Raw genomic sequence first — 21,059 nt, 5'->3', positions numbered from 1 at the left:
TCTCCAGGTCACACTTCTAACTAATGTAAACTCACTGAGGTCAGTAAAGAGACTTCATGTGACCAATCTCGCCTAGCCTGACTTGGGTGGCATAATTGATAAATTAATCTCTAGTTGAAATCAAGTCAGGATGATCCAGTCAGCCAAGCAGAAGCCTGGAATTTCATTACTAACTTGCTGTTATTCTGCCTAATGGCTCCTCTTAGCACAGAGGTTGAGCACATCCCTTGTGAGCCTATGCTATAGTTAGATGTTACTGGCCTGATTCAAAACCTAGTGAAATTAATTTTGCAATCCATTTTGGGAGTTCATTTAAGTGGACTTTGGCTCGACTCTGAAGTTTGCTAGCTTTTTTTTTTATTTCTTTTACAAGGTTTGTACCAAATATTTTTAGAAACGTGGAAGAATCTCTCAGCTTCTCATATTAAAAGTACCTTAAAACAGTGTTCAATTTTACTATTAGAAAGATTATCTTGCTTTGTTATCATGTCCCATTCCCTGAATGGGAAGTAGATTTTACTTAGCTGTTTTCTTGCAGATCCAGCAAATCTCCTAAATCAAATTCACTGTTAAAACCCAGTTCAACACTCCTCTTTAGACAAGGGGACCAGTAAAAACTCTCCAGATTTTACTGTGATGGCACCAAAGCTATATCAACCACATTTCAAACACAGACTAATGGAGAAAACCATCCAAACTCTGCTCTGCCCACAAAAGCAGCAAGGAAGACTGTACATGATACAGCCATAGAGCACTCAGTACTCAAGCTGAAGAAAATAAAACTTTAATGGGCACAATTTCACAACTCTAGGTGAGTAGCTGCAGGAAAAATTCCGAACTACTGGGTGCTTACAAACCACATAACAGTGCACATCCACAAGATCAAACCACGCATGCAATTGCCTACACTGAGAGTTCAGCAGCAGTGAATATATCTGAAAATCAGTTCTGTACTTCATGCATAAGAACCCCCTGTATTTGCAGCAATATATCCAGCATCCTCACTCTGTTCCCACTAAAATCAATGTCGGTTTTGCTACTGGCCTTTATGATTGCAGCGTCCAGCTGCACTATTAACTTTGCACTGATTTCCTCTTGTGAGGAACACACTTAATAAAAGAACCAATCAACCAGATCGCCAATAGCTACCTACCTAAGAATAAGCAGGATACGTTCAAAGAAAGCTTTACTCTAACTTATATTCATTCCTAAAGGCTAACTCTGCTGGGCTTACAACAAAGAAACAGCATTGTTTTACTTATCAATGTCCTACTGTTCATCTAGAACATCTGCAATAGTTTTGCCTGCAGCACTACCCCATTCATTACAGGCCTTGATAGACTGTTCAATGGGCTTTTTTTTTTTGGTACAAAATGTACAAAAGCATTTTACAAAGTGGACTTTGCCCTGATATGAATAATAAAAAAATAATTTAAAAGTGCATTTTGTTTCAGAGTCTCCATTTTCCAAACTAAACTTTGGCAAATGGAAACAAAATGGCAACAGTTTGAAACCTGACAGCTCATTCCATGGCATGAAGCAAGACAGAGGGTTTCTGCAGAACACTCTTTTTTGCTCAGTTGCCACAGTGCATTGCTATCTACCAAAAATGCAGTTGATGAAAGACCAAAATGCAGCATGAGCAAACAGCAAATATCAACACCCATCAAAAGGAGGCCACGTTGGTTTTGTGCAGAGGAACAGGTGGGATTTATAAGTCCTAAACTTCCTCCCTCCCCCCAACAAACCAACCCATACAAGAGAAGAGCGGTGCTTACCGTCATCCAGATATGCTTGGTCCAGATTCTGTTCCTGTTTAATAGTGACTCCAGCTGGTAACACTTCTTTCTGGTCGCTAACTGGTGGTCCATTTTTTGCTGCTCGTTGGCCTGAGGCTGTCTGCTGCTGAATCACGGTAGGATATGAACTTGGACTTAACCTTTGTGCTTGACTGACCTGGGGCTGGCTGGATCTTGCAACATTGGACGTAAAATTTTCACAGCACATGATGTGCTGAAATTCTTGGTGACTTCCACACCTCAGCTGCTGGTTGGTTGGAGAATAGTGAATCACTGGAGAAGACTGCTGGTTGCCTGGAGAGTGGTGGAGCACTGCTGAAGTTTGGCCTGGAGAACCAGCGTGCACCAGCACTGACCTATGGGCATCTGAAATAACAACCGGTGTAGCCATCAAGTTGGATTGCTGGTAGCCCAGTTGGCTTGGGCTAAGGCTCTTGCTTCTTTGGTATATTACAGCGGCCGGATTTTGCTGATGGTATCGAGAATCAGGAGAAGAAAGGCCTGAGCGCAACTGCTGGCAAGGAGCCATAGTGGCCACAAGACAGGAAGGGGATTCGGTGACCATTGTATGCTGTGAATAGTAAGGCTGTGTTACTGTTCCCAGACCACTGTGCACTGTATTGCAGATTAAGGCTGGATCATAGTCATCAATGGGCTCTGTTTTGATTGATGGTACTAGAATAAAGCATGCAAAGGACATTATTTGTAACAGGCTGATGAGAAACAGAGAGGTTTTCCTTGAAGTAAGAAAATTTAAGCCATTTTAGAAGATTTGCATGTGCAAGCTCCTATCTCGCAGGCATTGAGTTTAATAAATCACGTATGTGCAATTGTGGCAGAGTCTCTCTTGAAAGCACTCTGTACTAAGATGTTCTTGAAAATCTTTAATGATCTGCTTAACCACAAATTTCTAAAAATTGAAAAATTCAATAGTTTAGCTCATATTTTAATTCATTAAAGGGCCATTATGGAACATAAGCAAAATAAGAAGCCATAGATAGGTGTTCCATGCACTACTTTATCTCAAAGGAAGACTGAATAAATAGAAATCCTATGACATATACAACTCCATTTTTCTGTCAAACATTTAACTAGTGACCAAAGGCAGAGTTGAACTATTTTAGAGCTTGCTTTTTAGTTCTTTTGCTGCGTGTAACTTCCTCAGTACCAAGACCTGAAGACCTTTCTGATACCATCATTTAAAAGACTGTGATTTAGTAAGAGCTCTGTGAATCTTGGTGTGGATAAATGATGGTCCTCTACAGACAAATTCTCACATTTCTAATGCTTTTTTTTTGTCAAATCTTCCCCAAAACTCAGTACAGAAATACCATACAATGGAAACGATATAATGGTCATGCAACAAGGTTATTTTTTGGAAGTATAAGAATTCCTTCTCTGAAGTGGTCTGTTTTAGGGATTGTATTGACCTAGTATTGTATTTCTCAATACTGTTCCATAGCAGAACGATTTAGCAACTATACAAAACCTTCACATTGATGATACCCTATACAGTTCATAAATTCAGAGAGAGGACCAGAGGTTTTCAGGCTGGAGTAGACCAAAATAAGAATCAGAATGAATGTTTGTCCATCCTTAGAAACCAGTCAAATTAAGACATCATTTTGAAGCTTGCATAAAATCTGGTAGTTATTTTATGTTTCTGGTTTCCACAAACACAATACTCTGATTTTCTCACAGTATTTTTCTCCAGCCAAAGCTGAGAAATTCTGGGAATCTCATTAGTAATCCTATTGCATTTACTGTGACATGGCTCACCAATTCCCAAGAGGAAGAACATCAGAAACGCATTCATATTTTTCTCAACCAGCCTCATTCTGAAAAATATATATTTCTCATCTTCCTCCATACCAAGCCCTTCTTACTTTCCCAGATCTGATGTTATCTTACTGTCATACACATCAGCTGGGGAAGGCAATGCTCATGGTTTTCACAGGGTCACATCATGTCACAGACAGTCTGCTCCCACTGAGGCTGTTGGCACACTTCCATCAAGTGAATGGGGCAGCATCAGCCCATTGCCAAGATAACTGTCCCCTTAAATTTATGGGAAATTCCTGATCATAAATCACATGCATCCTTTAAACCAAACAGTTGTTGAGTGCTTAGTTGTACTCAGCTAATTTAATTAGTAAAATTTAGATCCTCAAATAATGGCAAGAAAACAACACAGCAGAAAATAAAATCTTGCTCACGAGAACTAGGCAACAACTCGCTCTGTCCTTGAGAATTACCTGGGTGATAGGTAAAATGCTGGGGTTGGCTTCTTTTTCTTTTCCCATTGATCACGTAGAAATTCACCTTCACAGCTGTGCGAATGTGCTTGTTACGGTACTCTGGTATTTCTACAAAAAGCATGCTCTGAAACAACGGAAGGTGACAATATAGAATTAGTAACTGAGGCTGACTGCTGTTTCTTGCGTGGATCTTCCCTGTTATGCATCCAGGCATAAAGGAAGAGAAATCTTCCTATTCATCCCTATAAAGAAGGGTATGAGAAGAAGAAAGGAAAAAAAAGGGCAGATGGTGAAAGACTAGAAGATTTTTGGTACTAGGAAGCTGATTTCTATGTACTGTATCCTCTCTTGTACTTGATGTTGTCCTGAACTTGAAGAGAGAAGTCTCAACTACAAATACAACACACAGAATGGTGATAAATGAGGCAGCACTGTTAATAACACTGTGCTTGACAAACAAGTATGTATTGCAGAATTCCCTCTTTTTGTTAGAATAAATGTGATTATTCCATAGGCTTTTTAACTTATACACAGCCAGATCCTGCTTCCATGGAAATTAACAGCAAGTGTCCTGTTCTCTTCTGCAAGGGCAGGCATGGCCCATGGCAATGTAAGTGTTAGCTCCTAAATGCACTGAACGACTACAGTAAGGTCCCATTAAGTGAAGTGAACAAAGAGGCTCATTCCTTTGAAAGATCAATGTTCATTTTAAATACTATAGTGCAAATCCTGTCCTGCAAAGTACAGAGCACCCAAGACTTCCATACAGGTGAAAGGAAGTCAGGACAGCCAGCATCCTGCAGAGGACTGGGCTGATACAATAGAGTCTTCTGCAAGGACACAAGATCTAGCAGTTATTCAATTTGCTGTGAGTTACTGCTAAATGAATAGTTTCTTTTTGCAACACATTTATTGCCGAAGCATTTGACATTTGTTCATCGCAACAATAAGATAGCTGCTCATTCTGCTTTTGAGACGCTCTTTGAAAACTACCCCTTGAATACAACTTGCTCTCTGAGAAGCTGAAGGAGAGGACATCCAATGTTTTGCATACTTACAGGCTGGCTCTTATCTTTGTCCACTGTTGCCTCCATTTCCCAGATCTGCTGCCCATCTAGAAGAATATCACAATATTAACCTCACTGTATTTTTTTTAATCATAAAGCTTGACTTAAAAAAAAAGGGAGACAAATTAAGGGCATCAAGTTAGCAAAGCTCTCAAAATGGACTTAATTTCAAGCACCTTCCCAGTCCTAACCATAAGCAACAGCATTTAATTTAAACACATCATTGAACACTTCTCTCACCAGGAAAAAGCTTACATACATATTAAAATTAAACATTTATGTAGAAATTAGCTGAACTGAGGAATGAAATAGTTAGCACAGGTGCAACGTTTGCTTTTTACCAGACTTGATTTCAGCCAGCTTGACTGATGGAGGGCACCAGAAGGTCAGATAACTCATTAATGGTCACATTCGGTCAGCAACTCCGCAAACTTTCCGCTATTTTAAGCTAAGACCACATGGCTCCCCACCAGTGTTGTAAGCGGTGGAACAGGCGAGGAGGTGGAGATGAAGGACTAGCTAAAAATCCAGATCTCATATGGGGTGCATGGAGATGGAAGCAAGCAAACTGAGCCACTTCAGGGCTGATATTTAGAGATGCTTCACAGTGAAACCGGCAGATGCTCTGAATTCTCACAGGAGCACATGTTTTTCTAGAAGTAGTTCACCAGGGACGGATTCTTACCATTACTGGGAAACCAGCTATATAGGGTGCTTGATTTGTGTTATGCATGCCTTCTTGCTATTTATACTCGTTTCTTATATGTGCAATATGAAACCTCAGCACACGATATCTAGCAATACATCTTCTCTGATGGAGGAACAAGTCCAACATCTCCGACAGTGGATCTGCGCCTCAGCACTGCCACCGTTGCGGGCTGTAACAGAGTGCCACCAGCAGTCCTAAAGTCACTCTAAGCACCAAATATTCACCCTACTCAGCAAAAAAGCACCTCATTGCATGTGCGACAGTCTCTACCTCCGAACCACTGGAAGTCTTTCTGCTCTTAATTACATCCATGCAGCTCATCTCCATTCTGTTACACAAAATTGTATTTATAGAGGAAAATAAAATTTGATCTCCTTGTATGGAATACCATCAAAGCAATCCCTGTGCTATAAGAGTACATCAGCAGTGACAGGACATTTGTACACAGACTGGGTGCTTCATCTGGCTACAAATATTTCTTAAATCTACTGTCGCCCACACTTCCCAGAAACATCTTTTAGCAATGCCTTCCTTATTACTTTTTTTTTTAGATTTTAATCTCTACCCCTTTGATTTTTATATTCTGCTGAGCCTTTTAGCCAAGCAGTTTGCAGAAGAAAAATACTGATGGGAAAAAAATTGCCTCATACCTTTCTGAAAGCTTGATTTTTAAAATGAATAGGGGACACGTATCCAAACGAACCGACGTGACTTGAAATACTGCAGCCTCAAGGCTGGTGTTTGCTTTGGAGAGGGGGAGGCAGCTCCCGGGCGTGTTTCTGCGGGGGTTCCCCAGACTGCACACCCAGGTCTGGCAGGACAGGGGTGGAAGTCTCCTAAAAACAGTCCTTCTCACTGGACTTTTTATTTTTCCCAATTCGTGGAAATTCTGCAAGAGCTGCTTTTGTCCTCTTATTTAAGTACTTCTGCTTCTGGCGAAAAGGGAAATGAAAGAGTATTTTTAAATGCATTTTGCATTTTTTCTGTTGTTTTCCTCTTTGTTCTCCACTCCGCGCAGACAATGAGCTGACAGATGTGCTCAGCTCTCCGGGCAGCCTCTCCCCCAGAGGGACTCGAGCTGCTGCTCCGCAGCCGGGCCGGACCAGGCCCCAACCCCAGGAAGGGCCCTGCCTGCTCCAGCTCCGCGTCCTTCAGCCCGGGGGTCCCTCCCTGCGTGCTCGCTGCACCAGGCAGGACCTCGTCTTCCCCGGCACCCCACACCTGAGACTCCTCTGCTATGCTTTGGCCCCTAAACACACACGAGGGAGAGACGGGTTTTCCCTGAGTCCATCAGCGTGCCCCTTCCTCCCTCCGGATGGCCAGCTGTCTCTGCTTAGCCCGCACCCAGGGCAAAACAATAACCAGTTGTTCTATCACCCAAACCCCCTCTCCAGCTGAGAAAGGGAACTGGGAAAAGGAAGGAGACTCATGGGCTGAAATTTAAACAGATTTAATAAAATAAGAAAACCAATATGGATACTAATACAAAAGACACAAAATTATACTCAGCCCATAGAGTGGTGGCAAGTTCCTCCAGGGATCACAACCATTGAGAAGAGGAGGAAGGAGGGAAAGGAGACAAAAGAGGCCCCCCCCTCCCCAGCTTTCCCATTTATAGTGAACATGACATTAATGTTATAGAATACACCTGTGGGCCAGCCTGGGGCAGCTGCCCTGGCTTTCACTGCTAATGGCCTTGATCACCATCCCTCAGCTGGCCACAAACTGAAACAAAATGTAAGAAACTTGATTCTATAAATTTTATCGCTGCAAAACCAGGACACCGGCTCCCCAGGGCATTTGGGCAGGGTGCCTGGCGTGTGGTGGGGCAGGAGTAGGCACACAGTGCTGGCTGGGCCTCCTCAGCCCTGGTCCTTCCCGCTGGGGATGTGAAGGCAGCTGAGGAAAAGTCTCACGGGGAGAGAGAGCCCAGGCCTCCAACACCTCACACTGCTACTGCCACAGCATTCTGATGCAAGGAGAAGACGCTAAATAATTCTGACTTTTTTTCTTTTTTTTTTTTTTTTTAAGTGTTTCAAGTTCCTCCACAGTGAGTCAGTTGTCTTTTCTACACTAACACGTGGATTAGTGATGGACTGCTGGAGCAGAGAGGGCCTAAGCAAACTGTGTAGTTAGAGCCGGCAAGGCTCTTTAGCCCTCACATCCCAAAGGACCGCTGTGCAAAGGAATGGAAAATACTCCATTATTTAACTATAAGCATTCGCTTTGGCCACTGCTCTGGACTGTTGCAGGTTAAATCTATAATCCTATTAATGCAGGCTAACGCTTCACCGTGGTTGAAATGGTAAATATCTCAGCAAAGGGGGAAGACAGCAAATACCGGGGGTTTAATCCAGCAAATGCATTGTCTGATGACAAGGCAGTAAATACTTAATTCCCCTTCTAGGTGATCTTAGTGAAAAGAAACTATCATAGTATGTCTTAAGGAATGTCCCCACACCCCCCAAGAAAAAAAAATGAAAGAGAAATTTTTTATAGTTCTTTAAGGAAAAAAGGAGGGAAAAGGAAACAACAAAACATATCATAAAATCAGAGCTCTGATAGAGACATACATCGGGAACTGTCTAAGCAATGCAATATGAAGATGTCCTGACAACAAGGACAGCCAAGCAGGAATATTTCACACTGGTTTTCCTCCAGGCAGAATGTTTTCATCTTTTTTTCTGTACTGCTAAATTCAAACAGTCTGTGCAGATACAACAGCACTAACTTCACAAAGAAGGTAGAAATCAAAAGGATTTGTTGGTCCAAAATGCATAAAATAAAGGAGAAACGGGCCCCCAAGTCATCTGCCGTATTCAAGAGGCCTGTGAAGCATATGCAACCACAAGCACAGTGGATTCGATTTAGTAACCAAGCCACTGAAACAGCACTAAAAGCTAATGAAGCAACCATAAAAATCAAATGACGTTTAGGCTGAGTCCAAAGTCTGTGGGGATTAAGAGTAAGAAGGAGAATAAACCCAACCAAACAAGAAATAAATGTATTCGAGGTTATCATTCTAATGATGATAGATGCTTCTGTTTGGATATATTCATGCTCGTGGCAGCTAAACAGGTTTCTAACAAATCTGTCAGCAGCAGCAATCTCTGTTCTTTAAGCACCAAAGCCCTGTTGAATATAACCACTCTGCAGCTCACTCCCTGACCTTTATGCTTAAATATCATGATGTGGCTCCATCTGTCTCACTGCTTCACTTTTATAGTTGCAAATGTACAAACTTTAGTTCAAGACAATCAATATTTGCTTTTCCTTTAACCCCTCTGGATGCGCACAGTACGGTGAGCTTTTGGCAGAAGGATGAGGGAGGCCATGAATAAAATAAAAACACAACCTCGTTCAGAAATCTCCCTACTTTAACCTATCCTTCTTGCTGGTAATGAAAAGAAATCTTTTGATTATATACACTCAGAGAGTTAATGGAGAGCAGAAGGAATAAACTGAGAAGTCTAAGGCCCATCTGTAGGACAATTCGAGCAAATTTTGAACAGAGAAAACTCTCACCGAACTGTCAGCACATTTATCATCTTCAGAATGTGAATAAATGAGAATTTTTTGAGGAGGAAATTAAAGTGGATGTTTGAAGAAAGTCATCAGCAAAAATGGGATTTTTATTGTAAGAATGTGCTAAAAATCACAATGCTGATATGATGGTAGAGCACAGCCCCCAGTACAAAACGTGACACAACCTGGGTACTCAGGAGTAGGCCCTTTTCTCCAGTGCCAGTGTTGCAACCCAGGTGGTGTGTAAACACTGTGGATGCATTTTGCTTTGAGCAGGAGGTTGGGTTCAACGACCTCCTGAGGTCCTTTCTGGCCTTAATTACCCTGTAATTCTGCCGTGCCACAAACAGAACAAATGACTGGTCCCCTCTTTGCTTGCACCAAGAAGATGAAGCCCCAGCTTGACTGATAACTCAATCTAAAGTCTCCAAGTACAGATATTTGTTTATTGCATATAATTAAACCTGCTTTGACAGGGGAGAGTAAGAAAACTGCAAAAGAGCAACTGCATCATTTTTGCTGAAGAGCATGAGTACATGGATGCAGCAAGTATGTGCTCTGCAAGTCGCAGTCAGTGCTGGGCTGTCCTGGCAGCGATACGTGCCAGCCAGAGCACTGCAAGGATGCCCCAGTACATGCATGGATCACACGGCAGCTTGGTGCCAGGTCCACGTGTGTGGTGTGTCTCAAATTCTACCTCCACAATGGGGAATTCAATCCGCGCCTCTGAAAAGAGCAGCAGTTCCACGAAAGATGATAAAATATTTTTGGATTGAGACCCTGAGGTCTTACCAGCCATGGCTGCCTCATGCAATATTTTTACTGTTGTGGTTCCCTGCTCATTTAATGGTTTGTCTTAGTTGGCAACTCCTTAACACCACAGGTCAGTGAAATGTTCAGGAAATAGAGATTTTTGTGCTGCTTCAGGGCTATGAGACTTAGCATTAAACCCTGATGAGAGATCTGATTGTGTCAGCACTCTTTGGAGGAATGAATGAGTTGTTGGAAGAAAGTAATTCTACCCTCTCTAACTCAAACTGTGATCATACCAAAAGTCTTGCTTCAAACTTTGGGGAAAATCAAAACGTCAGTCTGCATTAGGAACATTTCGGGTGATTCTCTGCAGCCCCTTATAGAGCTTTTTTTAATTAGCCAATTAAAGGTTTTCTGAACCAGTTACAGCTCTTACACATTATTCACGATATCTTACTCATGACTTTGGGGTCAGTAACTAGCAGAGAAACAAACTTACTGCTTTATTTGAACAAGCATGACTGATGGACTGAGAGGTTCAGGAAATTTTCTTTGCAGCTCTCTCCCGTTGAAGACTAAGTATACTATTGTGTTGATTCAGTATGTGATACTGTGCCTGCTTGTGATTTTATGCTTGAAAATGTACACTGCTTTTCAGTCAAGCATTACACAGATTACTTAATGAACAACTTGTTACCTTTTTCCCAGGCATCAAACCACACTAGTTCCCCAAAGAAACTGAGCCTGGTAGCTAGTGGGGCAGCTGCCCTGACTACACATTTCTGCAGAGTTCCCTTTGGGCTTGCAATGAATTGTCCCTATTCACTGTGTTTCTTGGAAGGTCTTCCAAAAAAGCATTATTACCTCTGTCAGCTTTTATCAGCAGATGATAGGCATCTCTGGCAAACAGTCACGATTCTTTAGGGCCACCCCAAGAACAAAGTAAACAACAATGAACGCTTTCCAGCAGAACAGACACCACTTCTGGGATGAGGAAACCTTATGGGCAGGGGAAAACTCACACAAAGTCTCTACCGCTCTTTTCAGGGACAAATTCTGATTTCTGCTGGGAAGTTACTCTGCTTCATGTCAGTGCAAGGTTGCTCAGCATCTCGTCCTAAGCAGTTGTCTTCTTCTAAGCTTTTACTTAAGAATAGTTTTCAAACTTTAGAGCAAACATAGCATGAATGAATTTAAAACTCACAAAAGTAGAGCTACTGAATTTTTCACTGAGCTTAGTTTCTATGGATTTCTTTTTCTTTCTGAAGGAAGACTGCCCACTGCAGTTAATGCAGCTCTGTTTATGATGAGCTGAGGCCAGTGCCTTCATTTCACTGACGACCTAAGTTTGAGTCACCAAGGCCAAAGACACAAGTCAAGGTCTGGGAGGTAAAAGGCCAACAGATTAGTCATCCGCCATCCAGCCCAGCCCCAAATCTGACATTTTGCACAGTGAGAACAAGTCTAGAGAAGATTTCTCCCCATCTATTGTTGAGGAATTCAATTCACGCTAAAATAAAACATAAATACAGTAGTTGAGTAGTGAAGCAGCAGGGGCAGTCTGTCATTCCAGAGCTCTTCCAAATGATTCCTTATGCCAATTCATCAAAATAGATTTGTTTTTTTAAGATTATATGTGTGTGTGTGTGTGTATAAATTATTAAACAAAAGCTCCTCTCAAAATAAAACCACTGGGAACCTCCATGTAATAAAATGAGTCACACCAGGATGCGATGACTAAGTGGGAGAATAGGGAATTCCACTCCCCATGCCAACTTTTTATATGATCAATTTTCTGTCAACAGGTGACGGGAGCTTGTCTCTCTGCCTTTTGTTTATTCCAAACATTATTATTATTATTTAATATTCTCTTTAAACAATTAAGATTCAAAGCTGAATAATCAGGACCAGGCATACTTCCACTAGGCACCCCCATAGTAAACAGTGAGCCAGGGAATCCAGGCCAGTAGTGGCTGCCTGTGTTAATAAGGATTTACCAGCTGTAAAATTCCAAAATCTTGTGTCATACGGGGAAACCTTCCAAAACACTGGATTCCACCCTGTCTCGCTGAGTCTCTAACAGCTATGGCAACTCCGTTTCTGCAGCCACACTTTTGCATTTTTGTATGTGTGATCCTTAGATTTTTTCCTGTTTTGCAGTGTTTTTCTGGGATCCCCAGTTTAATGTCTGACAGTTGCCCAGTGGGATTACAAGAACACCTGGACAGGCAACACATTTCAGTCAGGGGGTAAACCTGTGGGGAGGAAGGTTTGCTGGGTTTTCATCAGCAATGACAGCAAGGAAAAGCAGGTGTCCCATTTACCCTGAAACATTCTAATCTGCACAGCAAAAAAGGGCAAATTCTAATCCACCTCTTTAATGCTTGTTACTCTTGAGTGTTGACAAATAGTGGGATTTGCTGAGATGCCTTCCTCTTTTACTTAGAACAAACAAAACAAAAACCCAAAAAGAACAAAACTTCCCTGATCCTCCCCAGTTCTGACATCTTTTTGCAGAGAGAACTACCAAGCAGGACCTGTGCGCTGCTTTGCAGCCACCTTACTTTGGTGCACTGCAAGGCATGAGGAAGGGAGATTAACCTGGCAGGTGATCACCTTTAGCTAATGCAAAAATCAGGCGGGCCTCCCGACAGAGACCTCTATAATTTATTCCCCTGGTTCATCCCATCGCTCCACAGATTTAGGGAAGATGTGCATCCAGCTTTAAATGCTGGACTCCAGCCACAGACTGCATGGAGCAGAGAAAGTGCTAGGGCTTGTGCACTCTTTCTAAACTGTCAAGAAAATAGCAAGATAGCAAATTTATTTTATATACTCTCTGTAGAACCTCATATGTTGCAAACAAATTGAATCATTTAAGATTACAGTACCACTCTCAGTTTTGTTAACTCTATAACTGATCCCAGATCTTTGTGCTTTTTGCCTTGGCCTTTCCCATTAAAAAAAAACAACAAACAATAGTTTGTTTTTCTTCCCCAGATGCTGGGCTTTTGTCTCAGGTTAAGATACCTTAAAAACCTACAGTGTAATGCATGATCAGCAGTGGACTGTGTCTGTGACTGAGTTATGATCCCAGTTCTAAGATATGTCCTGTTGCCCTCAATTCTCCATAACTTAAACCATGTATTTCAGTTCATTAATTTAGAAAGTCAGCGAGAGTACTGTTTGCTGGGGTCAGATAGCAAACATCTCTGTTGGATGGATCTGGGAGAAAACCTGAAAGTTTAAAAAAAAATTTTGATGTCTTTTTTATCTTTCCTTTGCCTGAGAAAATTGCATCATTAATTTTGTATCATTAAGTTCAAAGAGATAATTGCTGAAAATAGTTTGCTATTTTTTGCATTCCCTGGGAGCTTTTTGATCATTCATGAGACTGTCAGACTATTAACAGGCTTTTAGTTGCCTGTTTGGGGCACAGTGAGAGAGTTCAGACTTGACACAACAGAAAAGGGGAACACCGCTGTAGCCAGTCTTACAATTTTCTTTCACATCTCCCACAAAGGACCATGATCCTCAGCCCTGGTTCCTCACTATCATCAAAAGCAATACATAAGCCACCTTTTATTCACATTATACATGCCATAATGCCATCCCATCAGAGTTTTCTACAGTGAATTGTCCTGGCCAGAACACTCTTTCATGTTTCAAGTCATTTGGCTGATTTTGAGCAGATATACATATCTCTCTCTCAACTTATACAATTACAACACATATGGGCTATAAAAGGCATAGAAGAGCACTTGCAATAGTGGCTTTACTTAATGATAAAATGTCAGCCAGTATGTGCCTCAGGATTCATGGGTCTGGGGCAACACTTACCATGGACTCAGCCTCCCCAGGAGCTCCTGCTCAAAGTAAAACATCACGCCCTTTAACTCCTCGCTTGTCAAGGCTGCCCCACTCTTGCCGTTGTGGCCTGGTAGTGTATAGCTGTTCGTTGCTCCAGAATCAAAGGCTGAGGAGTCCCACACCCCTTTAACAAAGGATTTACCCTGTTTCACTGAACTCTCTGACTGCTTTTCATAAGCAAGTCCCATGCCCAAACACCCAGAAGTATTGAGCTCTTGCTGCAGCTGCAGGGCAGAAGGGAGTGATATAAGAAACTATAAATTCTTAATTTTTTAAAATCTGTTGTGCATTTTAACTATATCTAAATATATATTTAATAAATCATCACTCTCCCCAGCTCTAAGTTGTGAATATAAAACCTTTCTAGGGAGCTGTGATTTCCTTTTAACTTTTGCAGTGAGAGGTACAGGAAGATTGATAGCATCGTTGGGTCCAACTTATTGTGCTTTATAAACAAGACTTTCTGTAGAAAGTCAAAATTCCAAAACCAGAAAGAACTGCTGTGCTTATTTGCTAGCTTGCCATGCAGCAGGAATATTGAAAAATGCAAGTCTGAGAGCAAAATCGCTCTAGAGCCTGCTTGTTTGCTTCTAAAAGTGAAAGCAGTATGTTTCAAAGAAATAAAATTATTTGCCCAGAGTTAAAATAAAGCACATCTGCAATGAGAGGTGTACAGAAGTGCTGGAAATCAGACAGGCACTGTGAATTAGTACAGCTATCATCAGAATAGTTATTAACATTATTGTTATTCCAGTGACAGACAAGCCATTGCAAGGGATGTAAATTAATACAGTGGGATAAAACAGGTACATGTGGCCATGGGTGCTTCTCAGCACAGGAGCCGCTGCAGTTAGCATAGCTGGATGTGCAATGAGAGCCCATCTCCTACAGCGGTCTCTGACAGACAGCAACACATAAATATATCCCCAAGAAGCAGAGAGCCCCCAGCCTCAAAGAGGATGGGCACAGGCTGGAGGTCTGATGCACACCTCAAGCAGCGTGATGCTGCTCCTGCTGTGCATGAAGGCATGAATGCTACTGCCCCACCTGAAGCAATAAACTCTGTGAATCATATTCCAGATATTTTAGTAAAGCTGCCAGGTATGCCAAAGGGGGTACAGGATGGAGCCAGAGGAGGTACAAGATGGAACAAGAAAGGCTCGCGGGTCTTGGTGTTCTGGGCACCAGCACAGGCCCCGCGGTTTGTTTCTGGGGTACGGAGGCAAGTGCCTCCATTCAGACACAGCATTTTGGGCACTGTGCAGATGAAAGCCTCAACTCGCCACAGACACACTGAACGCAATGGCCTTGATCCTGCCCTGAGGTGAGCTCTTCTGAAACCAGCAAACATTCAAGTATGTTCAAGCTCACTTGCCCTAGCTATTAGCATCGTAAGAAACCACTGTCCCAAAAATACCACCAAGGTGACAGACATGCAGAAACTCAAGGGAAGAAGAAACTAGAACTCCGCTGCTTGAATCTAGAGGTGGAAAGATAAATTTTTGTCAAATGGACTTTGAGCATCCATGCTTCAGAGGCCGTGACAGCTGCATCAGTTCAAAGGGCACAGAGAGCACCACCTCCTCTCTTTACAGTGCGTTGCTGAATTGAAAGATTTATGGTGGATCTATTCCAAAGATGTACGCTTTCTGTTTGGGTTGTTCCTCCACCACCCACGTTGTCCAAGCGATGATTCATGATGTCCATGTGGCCACCATAAGAGTTTGGCAGGGGAAAGCACAGTCCATTTGCACTTTTCTCCCAGAGAAACATGAAACTTCTCTATCACTCATAGCAGAGCAGCAGTAACCAGTACACAAATGGGAGTAAACACAATGCAACCAACAACATCTGACTTGCAAATTATTACATGACAATTAAAACAAATAAAAAGGGGAATTCCAAACCTTTTCTTTTTTTAACTGCATTGTAAGATCTGGGCCCCAACCAAACACTAACACCCTTGACCTTTAGCATATTCCAAATCCTTGATAGCTGTAAGACTGCTTTTCAAGCTCCCTCTTCCAGATCAAAATTAAAAGAATACATGCACTTCAAAAATGTCGGTCTGTACAATCCAATCTAGTTGCTTCCCCTGACCTATTTTTATTTAGCTGGGCTCAGTTATGTGTCCCTGAGTTCAGATCTTAAAACTCCGTCAGCCAAACTCTGCTTTTGTGTGCTGGACAGACTCTGCCAAATTCATGAGTTACCCTGCCTTACAGCACCTACAGATTACAATCTTTCATCAGGAAGAGATAACCTTAAAAAGAACTCAAAACTATAATGCTTGCATGTTGGTAAACCTTATCATTAAGAAAAGGAATGCTATTTATGCATCAGCGTTTCAAACGCAAGTACTTTATCCCCTCGCTTGCACACAGAGCGCTGAGCTCCAGCCCCTTCAGTTCGCTTCCTGCTGCCATTTCCTGTCGCAAGCCTAAAATGAGAGACTTTTACAGGCTTCTCATTGGCGAGCTCATTGCAATAGTTTGTAGTTTGCGTAATACAACAAGGCAGTTATTTTCATAATGACGTCCCAGCATAATTTGGGGAATATTATTAATTTTCCAGGTATTTCTAGGGAAAAATTTACCTATCTGTAGTGCTGCGTAACAGAGAAGTAAAAACTATTCATTATTGTTCTTAGAAGCATGTTGTATTTCGGTCACAAATATGAACAGTTCTATGTTTCTCTGCGTTGCTAGTAGTGAGTGAAGAATTGCCTACAAGATCCAGAGGAAACTGAAATAGGTTTTGAGTGTCTGCCTGAGGGATAAAACCTAATTCACAATTGTGAGCCTCAAGAGCAGCTTCCTCAGTCTTGTAAGGCACGCTGACTGCCACCTTCTCAGCACCCACTTCATTGCAGACACTGATCCAGACCCGATACAAGGTACATCCAGATTTTGGAGTCTGTGAAACAGTTACCAGGAGAATATCTCACTGCACAAAGATACCTGCACAAAGGTTTTTGGGGAAAAAAGAGTCTTGCTACTCTCATCTTAAACACTGGAGAAACAAGCCAAGTCAAGAAGCTCTACAGAGTACGGCATGCCGAAAGCTATTACATGGTTATTTACACTGCTGCTCTCACCCTTGTTGTTACTACTAGAGCTAAAACTGGTGGCAAAAGTGGGAAATCAAATACCACTTGCTAGCACAGACAAGGCTTGTGAGCTGTTAAAATGAAACTCAAAGAAAACCATGTTTCCCCTGTGAGCTGGTGCATCTTCCTGGCTTCGCAAAGGTGCGATTCTTTCACAGGGTCCCCAGGGCAGCATCACGCTCTGGAAGAGAGTGCAACAATGACAGGGTCACGCCAGTGATGCACTATCCACCCACTGGGATGTTTATTGTGGCTTACTTTGCTCCTGAGCAGCTTATCAGCACTTTTTGCAAGGTGCTGTGCAGATCTGATCTGCCGAGCGAGCTCCCAGGGGTGAGCGCGGGATCCACCTCCTCTTCCTTCCACCCACTGACATTTCTAATTGATAAATCGGGCTGCAGAACTGGGCCTTTTTCTTCTGTGTGCATGCAGCCTAATGCAACAACAACTAAGCACGGACATGGCAATGATAATTAAAATTGTCTACAGTTTATAAAGAGGGGAGACGAAAGTCACAGGTGCGTAAGATCCTAATTTTCAGGCAGGCTGGGACACCCATTAACCTCTGACAACCCAAGCACAAAGGCTTGATTCACAATCTGCTGCAGTCAGCCAGAGTCAGATCAGCCCCTGCGTGATTTGCATATCCAGCTCTGTTCCTTAACCTTCCTCACCTTAAGATATACCTATTAAAGAAAGCAATATCCACCTTAAAAGCACTTCAGGGCATAACTGTAAGAGGTATCGCTGCATTATAAAACAGTGCACAGATACAACAGAGAACAAGCTCGCCTTCAGCACAGAGCATAGTCCCGCAGATAACCCACTGCAAACTACACAAATGTCTGATTCAGACCAAAGATTTGACTCTGGGCCCCCCCATCCTCTAAATTTCCCCTCTGCCAATCATTTATTCAAAGTCCAGCAGACTCAGATTGCCTGCAGAGGCCGAGGGGCGGCAGGGGAAGCAGGATATGGAACGCCAGCATGCAAATCCCTGCTCCAGACTGGGCACTGCCGCTGGGATAAGTCATGCCTCTCTGCTACCAGGAGGTAAAAAAGGAAGGAAAAAAATGCAGTTTGGCCAGCAGTGAAGAAAAGCTTTAGATTTAGTGTGGAAAATGTTGTTGATCTTTTTACTTTCTAACATCTATTCCAGCCAGAGCCTTCTCTGCTCTTATATGGAAATAGGGGCAGGGCATTTTGGATGTTTCCTCGAAATGGCATTAAGAGCCACATCCTTTTAGTGTATCATCTCCTTTAGTTACCGCAAAACATTCTTGGGACAGGTACCGTCGTGGGCTGTCAAGCATGTTCCCATGCACCTTCATGATTTGCTGACATCTACGGAACAGTGGCAGCACAGTGGGAAGGAATTAATACACGGGCTTAAAAGGAAATACAGGGTGCCAAGAAAATTGCTCTCACTGCACAGGCTCATCTGAACCTCCACAGTTCAGAGGCCCAGAGCCTTTCATTCTTGGTGTAAAACAGCATGGCTTGCTGGTGATGTGGGAAGAAACTGGGACACACAGCATGCTTTTTTTTCACCCACATCACCAGCTGATGCCCACATACATGAATTTTTGGCTCAATTCTTACTTTTTGCCAAAGGCATTACGCCATAAGTCATGCACATGCTGTTCACTTGGGTGATGCAATTTGTTAAATCCCTTGCAAGTCACTAGATACACTGCTTAAGCTGCCTCTACCTTAGTTTACCAACAGAAAACTTAGGAGCAACATGTTTTCTTAACAGCACAAAGGGAACACAAAGTTTACATAAAACAGGCTGCTGCTTTTTCATACTGCAGAGTCCTTTGTCTTGCTGAAATCAACAGGAGTAAAGGATGGTCGAGTCTGGCCCTTTATATTTGCAAAGTGCCTTTTTGATCCCTGGACATTATTATTATCCTTGCAGAGCACATTATTTAGAATGTAAAAATCAAGCCTAATGAAGGGTAAATTAAACAAGCCCAGACCATTTACAAAGAAACAAATGTCCATTTGCAAAAGCCTTAGAAAATCCAATAAATTACACATACCGCTTAGTGAGGTGAGATGAAATGCCTGCATATGTATGATACTAGAAAAGAAACAATTCAGCTCTGAAAAAACAGGTAACTAACTACGGCAGAATGCATTTGTTTGCATTTCCTCCTGTAAACAAGAAAACCTATATTTCTGCTGCCCACCTTAACCATTAGATCATACTAAGCATATTTTCTGGGGTCAGGTATTCTTTGAGTTAGAAATCAACTGATGTTTATAGCATGTTTAACGCAACAAAGAGCTCAGCAAAGGCAGTAAAGGTGATGCTAGGCAACTAAATAACTCCCAGAAACCATTTTTTTATTCCTATTATTTATATTCATCCAACACCAGTCAGGGTTTGGGACCATCTTGTACTGGCTCTGTGCAATTCGAGCAAATAAGTCGACAAGATGAAAAGAGAGATTCTACAATCTGCCACTCATTCCCCCTTCACAGTTGCTCCAGAGCTAGCAAGATTATCTGAAAACTTTGGCAGAATATGTTTTAAAAGAAGCAGCTCTACTGGGGAAAAAGTAGCATTGGGCTGTAACAGGGGGCTTTTCTCTTTGGACTGAATTTGATTTGTTTTGCTACAGTCTGAGCCTATATAAAAATATCTGAAAAAATATGGAAGATGAAGTGATGTATTCTTGTATCTCAGTATGTGTATAAAAATAATTTACTTTGATATAAAAATATATATTATGCACATTTTTCCCCCACAGACTTTTAAAGGGAAGAAAATGCAACCTTTGTCTGTAGCCCACATCAATAAAAAATGTTAATTTCAATTATGATTTCTACAGTAGCGTTCCCTAAACACGAGATTAAAAGAGCACAGAGGAACATGTAACAGTCTTCTCATTTCTTTGATAACATATCCTGTTCCTGCTGATTCCCAGTGTCTGTATTCTGGTGAACTTTCCCCATGACATGGCTTTGATTTACTCTTCAAGAGTGCCTGAAAGGCCAATAACGCAAATATTTGCTCCCAAGTCTAATTTTACTTACATCGTTAAGTCAAGTGATTTGGTTTTACTTACGTGAACTTGAATGGGATTACTCACTTGAGTAGGTTACTCGTAAGCACAAATCTTATGATGAGACCATGAGACACAACAGCACTATAGATTTGCCTTATCCCATTAGGTACAGTTAGAAAAAACTGCCTTACCTGACGTTTTCTCTGTGAACACCACCTTGGACTCTGCTGTGAAATTTTGTCCGGTCAGGATCATCTGTTGTCCTCCATAAACAAGGCAGCTATCAATATCTTGTCTTTCAACCATTGGAAGTTCATGAGCAGACCTTTGGGCTGTGGACAAATTGCAGACATGAATGAAACCAACTCTATTTTACCAGGACTTTCCAAATCTTCCCAGAACTATCCACAGATCGATCTTGTCATCGTTACCATCCGTTGACTGCCAAAGCAGCTTCTCCAGGGTGCTAAATTTAGGTTTCAGAGGGAAAAATAAACTTACTCAAGGCATTTTATTTGGAAACATTCAGGAGCTGGCTGCAGCGTTTCAGCTGTGCTGGCCTTACTCCTTGTCCTTGAGAAAGGACAGCTTGGATGAATGAGCTGGAACTTGCCCATCTCTGTTTCCAAATAAATGGCCAAATTTTCAAGTGCAGGCACACTACAGCCCTGGAGCCCAAAAGTTCCACCTGCAGAGAGGATTCCACTGAATAACACTGAATTCCTTCAGAAAAAAATTAAAATAAACCTCTTCTACAAAAGCCCACTGCCTCCTACTGAGCAGGGACTACGCTGGGCCTGGAACAGTCTGTTTGCCAACAAAAGCACCATCTCTTTGTGTAGACAACAAGCCTTGTGCACGCAACAAGAGGGGCAATCACAAAGCTGCGTTTGTGAGCAGGAGGGGTCACACCAGGACTCTGCTGCAGCCTGGGCTTTTTGCAAGCATATTT

At 42.2% G+C, this 21,059-nt stretch overlaps 1 protein-coding gene across 1 annotated transcript in view; it reads right to left on the bottom strand.

Moving 5' to 3' along the window:
• The window catches only part of NFATC2 (nuclear factor of activated T cells 2), an 84,759-nt gene that overhangs the window by 26,156 nt on the left and 37,544 nt on the right, over nucleotides 1–21,059 (bottom strand). Inside the window, exons 6-9 of the mRNA XM_068416191.1 lie at nucleotides 20,299–20,439; nucleotides 5,116–5,171; nucleotides 4,055–4,181; nucleotides 1,779–2,474 (exon numbers count right to left, since the gene is read on the bottom strand). Of these exons, the coding sequence (XP_068272292.1) occupies nucleotides 1,779–2,474; nucleotides 4,055–4,181; nucleotides 5,116–5,171; nucleotides 20,299–20,439 (1,020 nt within the window). The remainder of the gene's footprint in view (nucleotides 1–1,778; nucleotides 2,475–4,054; nucleotides 4,182–5,115; nucleotides 5,172–20,298; nucleotides 20,440–21,059) is intronic.

The sequence above is a fragment of the Nyctibius grandis genome, chromosome 19 (assembly GCF_013368605.1).
Source record: "Nyctibius grandis isolate bNycGra1 chromosome 19, bNycGra1.pri, whole genome shotgun sequence".
In the NCBI taxonomy this organism is placed as follows: Eukaryota; Metazoa; Chordata; class Aves; order Nyctibiiformes; family Nyctibiidae; genus Nyctibius; species Nyctibius grandis.
This window is presented reverse-complemented; position numbering and strand designations above follow the sequence as displayed.